This window comes from Culex quinquefasciatus, chromosome 1 (assembly GCF_015732765.1).
Source record: "Culex quinquefasciatus strain JHB chromosome 1, VPISU_Cqui_1.0_pri_paternal, whole genome shotgun sequence".
NCBI lineage: Eukaryota > Metazoa > Arthropoda > Insecta > Diptera > Culicidae > Culex > Culex quinquefasciatus.
In genome coordinates, this window is record NC_051861.1 from 124,399,018 (window position 1) to 124,418,650 (window position 19,633).

General features: G+C 33.2%; 1 protein-coding gene across 4 annotated transcripts in view; it reads right to left on the reverse strand.

The window, feature by feature from the left end:
- LOC6050775 overlaps positions 1–19,633 on the reverse strand; it is a 144,941-nt gene that overhangs the window by 68,365 nt on the left and 56,943 nt on the right. For all 4 annotated transcript variants that reach the window (XM_038251606.1, XM_038251532.1, XM_038251466.1 and 1 more), the window contains exons 4-6: positions 10,441–10,980; positions 4,772–5,027; positions 4,313–4,707 (exon numbers count right to left, since the gene is read on the reverse strand). In XM_038251606.1, coding sequence (XP_038107534.1) covers positions 4,313–4,707; positions 4,772–5,027; positions 10,441–10,980 — 1,191 coding nt within the window. The remainder of the gene's footprint in view (positions 1–4,312; positions 4,708–4,771; positions 5,028–10,440; positions 10,981–19,633) is intronic.

Below are 19,633 nucleotides of genomic sequence, written 5' to 3' on the forward strand. Positions count from 1 at the left end.
TACAGATTCGCTTACAAGAATTCTATCGAATTCCAATTCAGTTTTAATTTTTTTTTCAGTTATTTCTGTGAATTTTTTTGTAATATTTAAAATAAGAATATTTTTCTTCCAAAATTTCTGGGGGGGGCACAATGTATGGGCTGCCCCCCCTGCCCAATTTTAAGGGGGGCAAAAAGTACCGTGTCCCCCCAGAGTCGGCGCCCCTGATCTCGATAGTTAACACAAATCCCAAGTTTGTTGCCAAACGGAAAATCTCTATTTTTGACACCGCCCTCTTTTACGGCGCTTGTCTTAAAAAACATATTTTTCTTCTACTCATAAACTTTGATACTAAGAAAAAAATGTCTTCTGATTACATTTTACAGGAAAATGTCCAAGGAACTCGATAAAAATGAAATTTAAACCGTCAAATGAACCCTAAAATTATTTGTTTACACTTTTAGTTTTAAAATGTTGTTTTGACTCATTGGGAGTATCCATAAACCACGTGGACACTTTTTTGGGAATCTCAACGTGGACAATTGTCCATACAAAAAAAATCTTTTTTGTATGGAGCGTGGACAATCGCTTACCCCCAAGGTGTCCACGTGGTTTATGGATGGTCCCATTCCTATTTTTGTATTTATTTTTTTTTCACAGATTTCATACAAAACAAAACTTTTTTTGTATGGAGCGTGGAAAATCGCCAACTCCCCCCCCCCCCTTTCTTAGGGTGTCCACGTGGTTTATGGATGGCCCCTAAAAATAGTATTGTAATACGTGTTTCAACGTTTCTAAGTAGTTTACACAGTAAAAAAATGTGAAATTTGGAAGGTGTAACTTTGGACGGTTGAATATTACCTCTTTTGTGATGTAATTTTACCTCAATTTAGACTAAAAAAATTACACATTTTTAGAGGTAATATTACACATTTTTTATAACAAAAAAGATGTACCTCTTCCCATATGTAATATTATCATTTTTTTTACTGTGTAGCTCGTTGCAAATATTTTTCAAAGTTTATGCCGCTCCTCTTTAAAATCTGCGAAAAAATTCAGGGACAACAAATATATTTTTTTCAAAAAAAAAAAAACTTTCAAACTTTGACGTAAATAGAAGCCTAATCAACTGTAAATAAAGTTAAATGCATTTTCGTGCGTCTGAAATCATATTCATACACAGCAAAAAATCCGATGGTAAAATTGCATGCAAAAGCATGCACATCACCTTCGTCAAAATAAACACTTAATATTACACACTGCATGTACAATTTTTGCAAACACAAAAAAAAGTTGAAACCGACGGGATTCAAACCCAGCACGAACAGTAAGGACTGGCGCCTTAGCCCCCTCGGCCATCAGACCAATGAAAAACTGTAAGGATAAACGCATATATGAGCTTGACATTTCGGTCAAGTAGGTTTCCCATACTGATGGGCTACATATGTTAGGATGTAATATTACACAGAATTTCATAAAATAATGCATAATTTATTTTACTCCCAGGCCTTTTACACGTAGCTGGATTACTACTTTTTTTAGCTGTGTAGTAAAAAATGCGTTAATTTGGAAAGTTGAATATTACATCTTTGATGATGTAATTTTACCTCAATCTAAACTTAAAAAGTTACATTACACCAGAATAGTGGTAAAATTACACATTTTCAGAGGTAAAATTACAACATTTTTCGTGCAATAGGAGATGTACCCATTTCCAGATGTAATAATACTATGATTTTAATGTAAGCAGTTCTCTCAGATTTCGTTAATTCGATTTTTTTTGTATTTTTCAATTCGGCTGAAACTTTTTTGGTGCCTTCGGTATGCCCAAAGAAGCCATTTTGCATCATTAGTTTGTCCATATAATTTTCCAAACAAATTTGGCAGCTGTCCATACAAAAATGATTTATGAAAATTCAAAAATCTGTATCTTTTGAAGGAATTTTTTGATCGATTTGGTGTCTTCGGCAAAGTTTTTTTTTTCATAAAATTATTTTTATTAGGTCCTTTTCGGTACTGGGGCCTGGTTAGGACCGAGTCGGCTTTTGTAATTACATTTGACTTAATAATTACAGAGGATCTTGTGTCACTTCGGCAAAGTTGTATAGGTATGGATAAGGACTACACTGAAACAAAATTATACACGGTAAAAATTTTTTTTGTGAAATTTAATTTAATTTTTTTTTACTGAAACTTAATATGCAATAAAAACCCTACTTTTTTAATTTTCTGATATGTTTTAGGGGACATCAAATGCCAACTTTTCAGAAATTCCCAGAATTGGGAAAAAATCTTTGACCGAATTATTAATGAATTAATCATTACTGATTTTATAAAAAAATGGAAATACTGGTCGCAAATTTTTCAACTTCATTTTTCGATATAAAATTATATTTGCAATCAAAAAGTACTTTAGTGTAATTTCGATAAAGCCACCGTTTTCAAGTTATAGTCATTTTTAGGTAACTTTTTTGAAAACAGTTTTTTTTAAATAAGTACCCATGTTTGCCCACTTTTGAGAAACATATTTTTGAAAAGCAGATGGTGGTGTTTTTAGGGTGAGACTAAGAAAACATCAATGTTCCTGTTTTTAAACTTTTGCATGGCAATTTCTCGGCAACTAAGGGTCTATTTTAAAAAAAGTTACCTAAAAATGGCTATAACTTGAAAACGGTGCACTTTATAAAAAATTCACTTAGGGTAAAGTAGTCATCAATGAGACACGGGGAACAATGATAAAATGGTTCTCTCAAGTCGTAGTTTCAACCAATCAGGCTCATATTTGGGGGAAAGGAGTGTCTACGGGATACACGTCTGCCATTATAGTGGCTTTGATTATGGACGCTCCCTTGAAAAGTTTTTCATAAATGTTTGATTCTGAGGTGTAAAAGTAAATTATGGACAAAAATTACTTTTTCGCTCGTAGGCACCACCAAAACTAATATTTCTTCAAATTTCTTTCGACGTTCCATAGGGATTGAGTTGGGCTACAATGTCCTTTCATTAGGTTTGGCCAAAATTTAGAATATACCCAGTATCCAGGACTGTCTCATTGTTCCCCACTCATTTCAGCTCATGGGTAACAATGAGACTCTTTGATTTTTCTTCATTAAACTTTTCAAAATCTATGGAAATCTTTCAAAACATGAATTAAAAGTGATTTTTGGCATATTTATAGAGTTTTAACTTCATTTAACCAAAAATGCAAAGTTATTTGGTATAAATATACGAGTTTTACAAAATTTAAATACTTTTTAGTATAACTTTTGTTAATTAATGTTTCATGTTGGCAAAATTGCTCTAAAATGTTCAAGGTAAGTTACCTGCAATGGAACAATACAAAAACATGATGTTTTACTAGGAAAGTATTGATTTTCGTAGTGTGTCACATTGTTCCCCAGCTGTCTCATTGTTCCTGCCAAGTGCGTCTACAATGAGACAGTTGAATAACTCTGGCTGTAGATGTCGGATCGATCTCATATTTTGGTCAATGTTAGAACACATTAAAAGAAAGAAAATGCAACAAAAAGCTCATTAAAACATGCTGATGAAAAAATGAGAAAAAATTTTGAAAGTTGAAAACCAAAAGTGTCTCATTGATACTACCCTACCCTAAGTTCTTTTTGCAAATTTTGGATTTACCTTCGAAAAATTAATTTGAAAATTTTTTGAGACTAATATTTAGATTTTTTGAAAAAATCTGTATTGATTCAAAAATGCATAACTCAGTTAAAGATTTTTTGCCCGTTCTGGAAATTTCTGAAAAGTTGCTATTTGATGTCCCCTAAAACATATAAAAAATGTGTTTTTTTGCAAATCAAGTTTTAGTGACAAAAAGTGAAATTAAAAATCATCAATTTGTTTTACCGTGTATCATTTTTTTCAGTGTAGTGCTTATCCATACCTACCTCTTTGCCAAAGACAGCAAATCGATTAAAAAAAATCCTTCAAAAGATACAGGTTTTTGAATTTTCACATCATTTTTGTATGGACAGCTGCCAAATTTGTATGGAAAATTATATGAACGAACTAATGATGCAAAATGGCTTCTTTGGGCACATCAAAGGCACCAAAAAAGTTTCAGCCGGATTTAAAAAATACAAAAATTAAAATTAATGGAAAAAGTCCGATTTCGTAGAGAATTGCTCAAAATGTTTGGGGGAAACACTTCAATGACAGATGATGCAGGTTTCACCCAAATTTGTTCAAGTGTGAGATTCTTGTAGAAAATTCAATCCCCTACACATTTCTCGAAGGTTTAGATTGAATTTTCTAAATTGTTTCTTCCTCAAATGTTAGAAACAGTTTTCAATCATTTCCCCCACAAACCTACCTGATTCGTCAACTGCATAATAATATCGTTGCTACGATTCGAGCTCGCACTAGCGCTCCTGCTGTGCGACCCACTGTCTCGGGACCGACTCCGGCCCACGCCGTTCCGCGTCTTCGTCCCGTACCGCGCCTCCTCACGCACCAGATAAATGTCCTCGTAGTCGTGGTCATGAGCCGACGCCGCTGCCGCCGACGACGCCTTCGAATTGCTCCGCTTCAGTTCGGGCGGTTTGTTCCGTTCGATTCCCAACACGCTGCCCCGATCTCCTGCGCCTCCGTTGTGATGATGGTGCCCGTGCCCATTGTGGCCACCACCCGAGTTGGACGACGAAACCGAGAGATCCTCGTCGGAACCGCTCGCGGCGCCACTGCTGCTCGAGTGGACCTCAACTTGCACTAAAAAAAAGAAACAACATTTAAGTAAACAATCCACGTTACGGAATTTACGCTCCCGCCCTACCCGTCATCGCCCGCGAGTTGCTCGTCCGCTCGTCCTTGACGCTGCTGCTGAGGTCCGAGTCGAACAGGTCCTTGACGCGGTTGTAGATGACCTCCTGGGGGTCGTGCAGGAAGAAGGACTCGCCGGACACGCTGCCGCTGGGGCTGGGCGGCGTGGAGGAACCGTTGCGCATCGGGTTGATGTAGACGCCGTCGTTCGGGGGAACGGTGGTCGTGCCGTAGTAGCTGTCCGGCGATTGGCGCGTGTACAGGCCGTCCTGCGAAATGAGAGGAATGGAGAGATGGTTTTTAATTATTTTTTTTGCCTTTTTTGTAATTTTTTTTCCTATAAAATTTTAGATTTTCTTTTCTCGATTTTTTGTTCTACGTATAAATTGACATTTCTTAAATATTTTTTAAAGAATCATTTCGTGCTTGCCATTTCATTAGGGCACATAACTTTTTTAGATAAGAGTGTGTCCCTTTCACACCTTATGTAAACTGTCATTCGAGTGAAAGGGATACACTATTGTTTACAAAAGTTATGTGCCCTTTTGAAATGTTAGGCTCCATTTGTCATATGTTTTTAGTGGATAATTTCATTAAAATTCGACCATAAAATTGTATTGCATTTGAAAAAGTAAATTGAAACAAATTGCATTCCATAATTTGATTGTCGAGCTTAAGTATGAACCCAAAACTACTCAAAAGTGATCAAGAATTGTTCGAAATTCTCAACACCATGCCAGGCGCTCCCATCCCCACCTTACACCAGGGACAAGGATAGGGGATTTGGAAGCCGAGAATTGTTGATGGTCCACTTTTTTAAGAGGATAAGGGAAAATCTCCATGATATTCACAAGTAAGTTTAGGGTGCCCAGAATATGGGACTTTTTATCAAACCCTCGCTCCACAAGCTGAATATTGTTCCTTGAGCTATTTTAGGACTCTGAGCCAAATATGAGCAAAATCGGTCAACATTTACCCATCGCACAGTGGTCCCAAACCGAAATCTAGCGTGACAAAATTGATAGCGGCCACACGTTAAGATTTAGAGCTTTGGTGTCTTCGGGACAAATGATCAGGGTCAATTGGGGCATCTTATGGTATGGTGGACATTAGGGTGATCCAAATTTTAGGGTGGTTCAGAATTTTTATTTTGGCGGGATGACGAGATAGCGCTTTGGTGTCTTCAGAAAAGTTGTAGGGAGCACCATTCTGAGCAACTTTGCTATCTCCAAACGGGAAGTTTTTAGAGCCATTTTTGTGATTTAGGTTACAATGCTAATGAAAAAATGAGTTTGAATTTAACAACTCAAGCTTATTATTTAGTGAGTTGGTGTCTTCTAGACATTTGAAGAGCTTATCAAAACACATATTTATCTTCCAAGAGAGCAAAAATAGGACCTTTAAAATTAAAGTTGTAGCCAAAATACGACGAAAAAGACGCCATTTTAAAATGTGAGTAACTTGAAAAGGTTGTGGAGTTTGACCTCGCTCTTGAAAGCATCTAAAAGTTCACATTATATAGGACATTTGCTGAAAATATCTCGGAGGTCTTTTTTGTTTAACTCATTTAATCTCAATCTGAAAATGAGCATTTTTAAACCGTTTTTTGCCCATAACTTTTGAAAGAATTGACCAAAATTCGCTTTTCAAGAATAAAAATGTTCATTTTGACAAGTTCTACAATTGTCTAGAAAGGCCCGAAAATGTACAAAATGATCTAGTGGTTGTAAAAGAAGAAACAAGTTTTAGCTGAAATATTTCCAGAATCAACAAAATAAATAAAATTTATTCCTGAAATATTTCAGCTAAAACTTGTTTCTCCTTTTACAGTCATCGTCCAAAAATAGACCCTATAGGGGATGGCGTCGCTATTTTTAGACCACGTTTTCCACTTTTTCTCCATCGAAACCGACTACTTTACCGACTTCATTTTTCTGGGCGAGATAGGACACCGTCAATTTTTAGACGATGACTCAGCACTTTTCCACTTTTGCACTTAAACAAACCAGATGGCAGCACGATGTAACGCAACGTCCCTATTGACTGTTTACAAAAAAACGAGTCGGTTAGACTGTTTGTTTTGCAGGGTGACCACTCAAATCCTATTTTTGAATTCCCGACTTTTGCGGAACTTCAAATAATAAAAATTTCTCACCCAAAAATGATTTCAATCTGTTTATAAAAAAGTGCATCTACCACCAAAGATAATTTCTAATTAATTTTAAAAAAGACAATTTATTGACAATTATAGCAAGAATAAAAATTTGAAAATAACTGTATTGAAAAAAAATATTAGGCATGAAAGCACTCGTAAGTTTGCGTAGTTTCGGCAAAGAAGAAACCTTAAATAATACATGAGATTTTATAATTCATTTTAAACATTGACAAGTTCATGACATGTTTTCCTTTAAATGTTGTGTAGTTGAAAATTAGGAAGAAACTTATTCATAAAACATATTTGTAATGGCCAAAATTAAAAAGAAAAGATTTTTTTATCACTTTTACAATTTCAATATTTTTTTCGATTTTTTCAAAAAGCAAACAAGTTTTTAAATCAAATTTCAATAAACACAAGAAACGTTAAGATTTCTTTAGAAAGTCAAGTTTTCCGATAAATGAAAATCAACTTTTATCTACATTTGTTTAATCCAATTCAAGATTTTTGAATGGCGAGCCAAACGTGAAAAAATATTAAGAAAAATGAAGTTAAAAATCACACATTTAATTTTGAAGAACAGAAAATTACATTATTCCAATCAATTGATTCCAAATTCAAACCAACAGAACCAAAAAAATCCTTAAATTTGTTGTGCTAAAAGTGCCCAAAAAAATTGAGCGTATTTGAATTGAAAAAAAATTAAACCATTAAAAATTAAAATTGAAATTGAAAAAAAAAATCACAAAAATATACAAAATAGAAAAAAGATAGAAAATAGATTTAAAACGAGTTTGGTGGATTTCAGGCATATCCCGACATTTTGACAACAAAAAAATAAAAAAATAAAAATAAACGTTTTTTTTGCGAATTTTGACGAATTTCAGAATTTTGCCCAACTTTACCGATTTTCCGCCTTGAGTGGCCACCCTTTTTAAAGTAGTTTTGCAATTATGCTGAAAGTTTTGCACGAATTTAAAATACATTTTTCATATAATAAAATAAACTTCATATTATGCAGTATTTAGCCTCTCATCATTTTTGGTAGTAAAATAATCTTTATCTATACCTAATAATTTAATTGCATTAAATTATTTTATTTTCGTATATCTTTAGGTTTTTTACAAACCATCACCAGTTAACCAGTTAACATTCCATTCCATCTCCAGATTTTTCGAAAATTTTCCAAGATTTTTTATTTTGTATTTTTTGATTTGAATAAAATTTTACGGGTTGGTTATACAAAATGGGCATTAGGGTGACAAGAAAATTCAAAATTTTGGAAAAAAAATTCAGCCAAATCGGTTGAGGTTTAAAGGTATGAAAAAAAGCAAATGTGTGAGGAAAAGTTCAAAATTCCACCAAAAGGTGGCGTTAAATGTGTCGGATCATTGTCAAGTGTGAGATTGTTATGTAAAATTTGATGACAAACAACTTTGTCCAAGACCGCTAAACGATCGCGATTTAAAGAAGATGTTTTCGATCGATTTGGTGTCTTCGGCAAATTTGTAGATTATAATTAGAACTGTTCAGAAAAAAAAACAGAAGCACGAAAAAACCCGATTTTTTGTTTTTTTGAAATTTAACAGTTCTCTACGGAATCGGTCTTTTTTCTTCAATTTGAATTTTTGTATTTTTTAATCCGGCTGAAACTTTTTTGGTGCCTTCGGTATGCCCAAAGAAGCCATTTTGCATCATAAGTTCGTTCATATAATTTTCCATACAAATTTGGCAACTGTCCATACAAAAATGATATGTGAAAATTCAAAAATCTGTATCTTTTGAAGGAATTTTCTGATCGAATTGGTGTGTTTGGCAAAGTTGTAGGTATGGATATGGACTACACTGAAAAAAAAATATACGCTGTAAAGATTTTTTTGGTGGTTTTTAATTTAACTTTTTGTTACTAAAACTTGATTTGCAAAAAAAAACTATTTTTATTTTTTTTTATTTTTTGATATGTTTAAGAGGACATAAAATGCCAACTTTTCAGAAATTTCCAGAATGGGCAAAAAATCTTTGACCGAGTTATGATTTTTTGAATCAATACAGATTTTTTCAAAAAATCGAAATATTGGTCGCAAAAATTTTTCAACTTCATTTTTCGATGTAAAATCGAATTTGCAATCAAAAAGTACTTTAGTGATTTTTTGATAAAGTGCACCGTTTTCAAGTTATAACCATTTTTAGGTAACTTTTTTGAAAATAGTCGCAGTTTTTTCATTTTTTAAAATTAGTGCCCATGTTTGCCCACCTTTGAAAAAAATATTTTTGAAAAGCTGAGAAAATTCTCTATATTTTGCTTTCTTGAACCTTGTTGATACAACCCATAGTTGCTGAGATATTGCCATGCAAAGGTTCAAAAACAGGAAAATTGATGATTTCTAAGTCTCACCCAAACAACCCACCATTTTCTAATGTCGATATCTCAGCAACTATTGGTCCGATTTACAATGTTAAAATACGAAACATTCGTGAAATTTTCCGATCTTTTCGAAAAAAATATTTTCAAAAATTTAAAATCAAGACTAACATTTCAAATGGGCGTAATATTGAAAGCATGTGACCTATATTTCGATTTTTTGAAAAAAATCTGTATTGATTCAAAAAATCATAACTCGGTCAAAGATTTTTTGCCCATTCTGGAAATTTCTGAAAAGTTGGCATTTTATGTCCTCTAAAACATATAAAAAAATGAAAAAAAATAAAAATAGTGTTGTTTTGCAAATCAAGTTTTAGTGACAAAAAGTTAAATTAAAAATCACCAAAAAAATTTGTTACCGTGTATCATTTTTTCAGTGTAGTCCATATCCATACGTACAACTTTGTCGAAGACACCAAATCGATCAAAAAATTCCTTTAAAAGATACAGATTTTTGAATTTTCACATATCATTTTTGTATGGACAGCTGCCAAATTTGTATGGAAAATTCAATGGACAAACTAATGATGCAAAATGGCTTCTTTGGGAATACCGAAGGCACCAAAAAAGTTTCAGCCGGATTAAAAAATACAAAAATAAAAGAATTGCTCAATTGTTAGTTAATGTCAAAAAGGCATTAAAATTTAGGATGGTGAACAATCTGGTACCGGAGACATGGATTTTTTAAAGTGTGATTTTGGGAAAAATCGAAAATATTTTCAACCAAAATTTCAAAAATCGAAAAAGATTTAACAATTTTGTTAATTTTGTTGTGGTTCGTTTTTATTTTACATGACTTCATTAGTCGAACTGCTGGTTTCAGGGATACAGCCTCTTAATGTTGATTTTCTATGAAGAATTAGTGATTCTCAGTGTAATCTAATTAATCATCCGATCATCCGAATGTTGAAAATTAAAAATTCATGATATTATTCTATTCTGTATCAATAATTTTAAAGTTTAAGATTTTTAGATCAACATATAAAAAAGTCCAAAATTAGTGTTTTTTTGGTTTAAAACCAAAATGGTACAACAAAATTCTACAAAAATGCACTAAAATCACTGACTTAATAATAATCGTTAAAAGTATTATCAATTGACTCACCTTCGTTTGCCGAATCGTCGGCGGATGCAGATAGAACGGCTCCGAGTCGGAACTTCCCGACGACGACTTGGACATCATCGTGTTGTTGTTGTTGTTGTTGTTGCCGCTTCTGTGATGATGCCCGGACACCACCGACGCCGCCGACTTGTTCTTGCTGTAGTGACTGCTGCTGTGATGGCTGCTCTGGTGATGCTTCTTGGAGATTCGCTTCTGCTGCTGCTGCACGGGCGTCACGGATTGTGGCGGTGGAATGACCGCGGCCAGCTGCTGGTGCGACCCGTACAGGTCCTGCCGGTGGTGACCTTTGCCGTAGTCCGCCGCCGGTTGCGTTCCGTGCTGGACCAGCGCGTTTAAACACTCGACCTGCTGGTTCTCGGCGGCGTCATTGATCGGACTCTTGCCGTACTTATCGAGGGACAGCTTGGCGCCGTGGCTGAGCAGCCATCGGACCGCGGTCAGGTGGCCCCGGGACGCGGCAAAATGCAGCGGCGTGGCCCCGTCGCCGTCGCGCAGGTTCGGGTCGACGCCTTGATCTTCGACCTGTGTTTGAGGGTGGTGAAGTGGACACTTTTTAGTTAAAACTTTCTACAGAAAATCACGCTGATGACGATCTGCAGTAGCAGGGAAAAGAGGAGAAAAACCGTGACCAATCGCGAGCTACCTGCTGGTGCAACTGACTCAACCGCGCAAGAGACCTAGTTTTCCCTGGGCAAGGACCACCACGCTGGTGCACCTTCTTGAGCGCGGCGCGCGGTGATCGTAAACCAACGGGAACGATTACGATCGAAAGAGAGCAGCTACCAACTAGTGGCATACTACAGGCAAGGGAAGCTGAGACCGATTGCGTCATGACGATAAACAAATTTCCACCCCGGGGGAGATAGAGCGAGCGAAAAGCAGGGGCCGTTTTAGTTTCGCGAAGAGGGGCATGGGCGTAGTGTTGGGCTATTACACTTTAATTGCAGAAATAAAAAAAATATATAAAAAATATTTAGTTATTTTACACATTTCTGCGTTATTTTTTTTTCTTTGTTGTTTTTTTATTTTGATGAAAATTTGTCTATTCATTTCCTATGCCAAAAGAAGCCATTTCGAATGATTACACAGAAAAAAAAAAGAATTTTGGAAGGTTGAAAATTTGGTTGGCTATTTCGAGTAATTTTACCTTAAAAAATGTGTAGAGATGTGAACCTGATGAAAATTCATCAGAGGCTGATGAAAACTCACCAGTTCCTGATGTAACACATTTTTAGACACAAAATCACAAAATATGATATTATCATATTTTTTTTCTCTGCAGTTTTCCATACAAGGCTCCTTATAATTTTGTGGGCTGATCATACAAAATGGGGATGTGAATGTTCGAAAATCTGTATCTTCTTGAGAAGGGATTTTCTGCTCAATTTGGTGTCTTGGACAATGTTGTTTCTTATTATTAGGACATTGCAGAAAAAAAGGTACACGGAAAAAAATCTCTTTTTTTATTTGACCTAAGGTTTAAATTCGGAAAAAACTTTTTATTGAGTTTTTATTTTTTTTTTCTATTTTTTAGGAGATGAAACGAATTTTCGAAAAAAAAAAATTTTTGGAAAAATGTAAAATATTGTCAAACACAAATTTCCAAAGTCATTTATTGAAGCAAAATAAATTTACGATCGAAATGACTTCCCATATTTTTTTTTCAATGAAATGAAATGTTTCATAACCAGGGTTGTCACGTCAAAATTGAAAAAAAATCTGGCAGACGAAAATTTTAAAACAAGGAATAGGGTAGGAAAGGGAGGATTCGAATTGAATGCATAGCTTTGTAGAATTCACATGGTTCAATTGATTTTTTGGCCTCAAAAAGATGTAATTAAAATTTTCATTAAAACAAACATTTACATTTTTTTAATTTTTTTTTAATAAAAAACTTTAATTTTAATCAAAAAGCTGTTCGAAATTGGCAAAACATCGAAAATCTGTCAAAAACTGATGATGATTAAAATATTGCATTCTCAGATTTATCTAGCAACCTGGAAACCCTGATCATAACCTGAAAATTTGCCGAAGACACCAAATCAATAAGAAAATCACATTTCCATTTTGAATAATCAGCTTGCAAAATTGTATGGAATCTTGTATGAAAAAGTAAGGATTTTTGATATAAGAAAAAACATCATTAGGAAAAAAAAAATCTAGAAAAAAATCTGAATTTTTAAAATAACCGTTTTGCTTTATTTTTAAAGCTATTTTTTAAAAAAAATTCAGAACAATTAGCTTTAGTATTGGTGTCATCCCGTAGTTACTACTCCGTTGTTGACTACACCTAAAATTGGGCCTCGGCGTACGAGAGGATAAAGAGCGGAGTTTGGTAGTAAAAAGGTGCTGTGAACGAAATAACCGAGAGTACTTTACTCATGGGTTCATTCTCCAAAAAGTTCACCCTTAAAAAAAAACTCGAACCCAAGACCTTTGGCATTTCGAACCGCGCCTTTGCCGTATCGGCCACCATGGTTCGGTTACCAAGTGACGGTTATTTGTAAATATAAGCCACTCAATCGGATGAACTGTTTCAATGAACGAATTAACGCAATTTGTTTTTTTGTAAGCGCGAGAGGGGTTTCCTCTCATTTCAATTTGGTAGGACTATACGCTCGGCCTTCTACTTCGGGTGTAGAACCTCTTTTGATAAATTTGATCAAGATCAATGCTTTTTTTTTTCGAAGATTAGCTGTTATTTTTTTAACTTTTTCATTTGCAATTCTAGCAAAAATAGTTTCAAATTGCGAGCCCAATTAAAAATAATCCAGCCGTCATCTAAAATTTTAAGAAAAACAATTCAAAAAATGCTGTGAAATGGCTGAAAATGTGTTTAAATGAGTTTCTTTTGGTTAACATATTTTTAAGCCCCTCATTTTTGAGATTTTTGTTGGGAGCAAAAACTTTTCGTAATATTTGAAGTTATTGTGGTTTGGTTGAGCGTTTTAGCAGAATGCATTACTGTGAATACAAAGAGACGAGTTGTTCCTTTTAATTCCGCTATATATTTTTAATATCTTGACAGATACGTATTTCGTCTACTACTTGCAGACTTCATCAGTGTTCTGTTCTCGACTGAAGGTTCATCGCTGGTGTATCCGTATTTGTAGTTACTGTAGGTACTACCTCCTCGTTCTTCTTTTGTGCCTGTATAGGTAACAGCTTAAACAGCCACGTTGAGCCGTTACCTGAATCCTTGTTTAGTAAACGTTTGTTGCCTGCCTTGAAGATTTCCAAACTTTCGGCGACAGCCAGCTTCGATGGGTTTGTTATGTGTCTTAAGATGACCGCGTCGCTAGTTGTGATGTTATGTTTTTCCTCGATGATGTGTTCGGTTACTGCTGACTTGAAATGGGGGACAAATCCTTTCCGTATTTCCTCCTTGGCAATTCTGACATATGTGTTTATATGCTCATCCAACCTGGTTTGCAGCAATCTCTTAGTTTGTCCAATGTAGCTCATATCACAGTGGCCGCAGGATACCTCGTAGATGCCGGGTTTGCCTAAAGTCGGTATGGGGTCTTTCGTTGAACCTAAGATGGATTCCAACTGGCTGTTTCTACTGCTGAACACTAAATCGATGCCAAATTTAGCCAGTTTTTGTCGTAATGGGCGTGTTATCCTGTAGTCGAATTCTACTGCTGCTCTTCGTAGTGGCTCTACTGATGGCGTAAGGGTTGTGAGTGAGGTTCTGTGGAGTTTTCTTTCCTTCTTATCGATGATTGCTTGATAGTTGTTCTGCTGTAACCGTTGATTTCCGCTGTTTCAAATATGTACTCCAATTCTTTCTGTTTTCCTGCTTCGCTGAGGGGTAAAGTTGTCATCCTATGTATGAAATAATGATATGCTGCCATCTTATGTTGGAATGAATGGTTTGACGTGGCTGGGATTGTTCTTCTGGTGTTTGTTGGCTTCCTGTAGATCTCGAAAGAAAACGAAGATGGGCAACCTGGTTCTCTTAAGATCAGGATGTCTAAGAAAGGTAACTTTCCTTCGACTTCCATTTCGTAAGTGAACGAATAGTCCTTTAAAAGTTGTATGAGCAAAAAAGTCTAAACTCAAACAAAAATATTTTTTGGAATTTTATATTCTTTCAAAATAATTCATCTTTCTTTAATTTTTTGTGTGAGTTATTAATTTTTTTTTTAAACATGAACATTTTTTTAAGGAAAAAGCCTGTGCTCATTTTTTTTAAATTTATATTCTTCGAACTATTTATTTCTGGGAGTTTTTTTCTATCATGTTTTTTTCTATCATAAACAGTTCTTTTAAAAGAAAAAGCTTAAGCTCAAACATAGGTATTTTGCAAACAATTTTATATTCTTCTAAATAATTTATTCTTTTTTCTGTATTATTTTTCGGGAGTTTTCCATTACTTTTCAAACATGAACAGTTCTTTATTTATTTATTTTAATATTTTTAACCCTCCAACTTCGATTTTTTTCCCGAAATGATTTATTTTTACCTTGTTTGGGAGGCAATTTTTTGCAATTTTTGTTCTACGAAAAACTTTACTTTCCCTGTTTTATAATTTTCTTATTTTTTGAAGTTTTTTTTATGTGCATTTATCATGTTTAGTTTCTGACAGTGTTTGGTTTATTCTTTCACTACCTATTATCTCTTGGCTTTTTTCATGTTTTAAGAATCACTTTTTTAATTTTTCTACCCTAGATGATGATTTTTAATGTCAAAATAATGGGTAGAGACATAGTCTGCAAAAATTACTGCATAATTAAATTTGCATAAAATATAGGAAGTTTTAATAATAAACGCAGCCAAAGTTGACTTGTGAGAAAGTGTTCTTTTTTTTCAAAACATTGGAAAAGTCACATAAAACAAATAAAACACTTCCAACCCTGAAATTGTCGAAACTTTTAAGAGTTTTTTTTTCCATTTTTTAGGGATCAAAAATTGTTAAAAAAAAAATATTTTTGGCGATTTTCTTTAGATCGAAGCCCACAGAGAACGGTTGAGTTGTAGAGAGTTAAACAAAAAAATATTTGTTTTTTTTCAAAACAAACGTAAGTTAAAAAAAAATTGATAAAATTCTTTCCAAATAATTTCTGTATTTTTTTTCTTTTCCTATAAATCAAATTTGTCTTGTCTCAGTTTTTTTGAGTTTTTACATTTTTCATGTTTGAATTTCGTTCATGCTGTTCTTTAAATAAATAAATTTATGAGAAAAAGTCAAAACTCAAAATTATTTCAAAGAATGTTGTACTCTGTCAAAATTGTTGATAACTGTTTCTGTATTATTTTTGTAAGTAAAATTTTAAAATTTTGTATCAACTGGTTTTTTTTTAAATTCAAATTTAAGTAATAGGCGTACTAATAATGCGCTAAAAAACTGTTAAGTTTCCATTTGAGGCCTGTAGAACAGATACATTATGCTCAGTATAAAAACACAAACATTTTAGAACTTTTGTCCTTTCAACCTTTTGTTCATTCGACCGTGTCTCCTTCAACATTAGAAGTCACCTCAATTACGGACTTCAAGTTGATGCTTTGTTCGGGATTTTCCTCATTTTAACAAATTCCAGGTAAGTAATAAAGTAGTTTGTGATAAAGATTTAGGAAAAAATTGCTGGTGATCTTGATGATATCTGGTAAGTACAATTAGTTGACCACATAATAAAACCTGTCAAACTGTCAATTAATCTAAAATCTTCTTTAGTGCACTCCTCCAAACTTCCTACGCCCATGCCCGTTTCCTTGTTTTTCCCCCTAAAAGCAATCTCCCGATCACGTAGAACACACAACATTCCGTGGGCTTTTCCCCCCTTTTCTCGCGCGAACCAGATCGATCGTTAGCCATTTACTAATTTTTTTTGCTCTGCATATCTCCCCCTGCTGATGCACCACATTCACTCTATTGGTCAGTCCAACAACACTGCAGAAGCACTCGCTCGGCTTGGATGATCAAGTGCTATTTTCTGTACAGTTAGTACTAAATTGCACGTATGTATGTATGTATGTATATATATTCGCAAAAACATCATCAAATCAGAGCGGAGAAGGTCTCTCTCTTCGCTCGATGTGGTCCAAGAGTTGTGTGGAAGCCCCTCAAAACGGTACACTTTGTACACCTGATCGTTGAACAACCGAGACTCGGACCTTGCGAGAGAGAGTGTGTGAGCTTGCGATGTTGGGATGGCTCAAAACAAGAAATAAATTATGCTGGGTCTGCAATTTTCCTGATAAATGGTGTAGCTTAAGGCCGGTCGATGATTACACCAGGAGGAGATTCCGATGCGATTCGTGCGGATATCTAGGCTAAGCCATTGTTCTACACGAAGCCGTTTTTTTTTGCTTAACGAGCGAGCAGTTAGAGGTGCTAAAAGTCGATCAGCGGAACTCGACAAGCTCTCCTGATCTGCCAGAATCGCTCACATGATAAAACATTACTTATTGGCAACAATTTAACTCTCAATCACACTTTTATCACCCTTCTTCGAATCTCTAACGGGGTTTCGCCGACGAGTTGCATTGTCGAGATGACAAAAATGGAACCTGCCTGAGGAGGCAGCGAAAAACTGGAAGCAATTTTCCCCCACCCCGAAGATTGACACTGAAAATGGCACATGGCAGAAACCGGTCCGGTCGGATGTCGAACTGATTATGATCCAAGTGGCATCTCAGCGCAGTGGTTTGTCAACTCTGCCCGGGGTCGGTTGATTTCCCACGAAGTATGATTGGAAGTGTGCGGATAGCAAGTGATGGGACTCGCCCTCTCCCCTTGCCGATCACGGATCACGGAGAAGTAAAAAACGAAAAAAAGCCCTTAAAAAAATACAAAGTTCAAGAGGCCGGAAAACGACAAAAACAAAAAAAAAACGATTAAAAAGTGGAACAAATAAACAAAAATCGAAGCGTTTGAAAAAGTAAAAAGAGAGCAAGTGATAAAAATAAAAATATTAACAAATCATGAAAGTAACAAGTCAATAAAATAAACACATAATAATAAATAACAAATTATAATAAAATAGTATGAATTGAATATATCAGAAGAAAACTAACATAAGCAATGTCTGAAGAATTATGGAAAACATCAAAACTACAATGAAAAAAAAAGAAGTAAATAAAAAAACGAAACAGTAATGAAAGAAAAAAACTATCAAAAATCAATCGAAAGTAAATACCATAAATAAAAATGACAAAAAAAACTACAAAAAGTCAAAAAACAAAAAAATAAAAAAGAAAAAATAAGTAAGAGAGGCGAAAAAACCTAAATTTAAAAAAATAACAAATAAGACAAAAACGGTAAAAAAACAATATAGACGAAATTAACTAAAATGACAATAATGAACAAAAATTACAAAAACGACAAAAATATAACAATAAAAATAGGACAAAATTTAGAAAAAATACAAAAAAGCATGACACAAACAACAAAAAAGGATGAAATAAAAAAAAAAAAATAAAAATGACGTAAAAATTGCAAAATGAGAAATAAAAGACAAAAATGATAAAAATTACAAAAGATGACCAATTACAACCATTTCTAAAATGTCAAAAATACATTTAAAAAAAAAACAAATATGACAAAAAACAAAAATAAACAAAAATTCAAACGAGTGAAAAAGTAAGTCAAAAGCTTAAAAAAAGGTAAAAAAAAACAAAAATGTCGAATATAAAACAAAATCACAATTATAATAATTTAAAAAAATACGATATTGACCAAATTTACGCAAATGACAGAACCGACAAAAATAGACAATAATGACAAAAATACTGAAATGCCAAAATTTACAAAATTCGACAAAAGTTAAAAATTAAAAAAAAAATGAATAACAAAACTTCAAACATTGACAAAAATGACAAAAAATCTAAAATTGACAAATATAAAAAATACAAACAAAACAAAATGAAAAAAAAAAAACAAAAATGAACAAAATTTTAAAAAAGGCTGAACAAAATGTAAATAAAATTGATAATGATAATGACAAACATTTCAACTGTCTAAAATATAAATATGACAAAAAAAAAGAATAAAAAAATAAATTTCAAACGAGAAAAAAAGTATGTCAAAAATAAAAAAAAATTGTCAAAAATTTTTTCGAATATAACAAAAATCACAATAATAATAATGTTAAAAAATAAAATCACACTAATAGTAATTAAAAATAAATACGACATTAACCAAATTTACGCAAATGACAAAACCGACAATAATGACAAAAATACTGAAATGCCAAAAATTACAAAAAAAAAAATGAAAAAAAACGGCAAAAATTACAAAAATCAACAAAAGTGAAAAATTACAAAAAAAGAATGAATTAAAAATCTTCAAACATTGACAAAAATGTCAGCAAATTTAAAATTTACAAAAATAAAAAAATGTGACAAAATGAAAAATAAAAACAAAAATGAACAAAATTTTAAAAATAACTTGAACAAAATGGAAATAAAATTGAAGATAATAATGACAAACATTTAAAAATGTCAAAATTATCGAAATCGAAAAAAAATGTCAAAATGGACTTGAAAAAATGTCAAAATAATTAAAAACAATTTGACTAAATTATTAAAAATATCAATACTACTAAAATGACAAGATTGATAAAATTTACAAAAAAAAAAACAAAAATGTTGATATTACAAAATTTACATTAACACAAAAACGACAAATAGACTGCACTGAAAAAAAAATCAAAATTATGACAAAAATTATCAAAATGATCAAAATGGGCAACATTACCAGAAATACCAAAATTACCAAAATTACCAAAATGAAAAAAAAAAAATGTCGAAACGATCAGGATGACCAAAATTGTCAAAATGATCAAAATGATCAAAATGACCAAAATGACTAAAATGATCAAATGATCAAAATGATCAAAATGCTCAAAATGATCAAAATGATCAAAATGATCAAAATGATCAAAATGATCAAAATGATCAAAATGATCAAAATGATCAAAATGATCAAAATGATCAAAATGATCAAAATGATCAAAATGATCAAAATGATCAAAATGATCAAAATGATCAAAATGATCAAATGATCAAAATGATCAAATGATCAAAATGATCAAAATGATCAAAATGATCAAAATGATCAAAATGATCAAAATGATCAAAATGATCAAAATGATCAAAATGATCAAAATGATCAAAATGATCAAAATGATCAAAATGGTCAAAATGATCAAAATGATCAAAATGTTCAAAA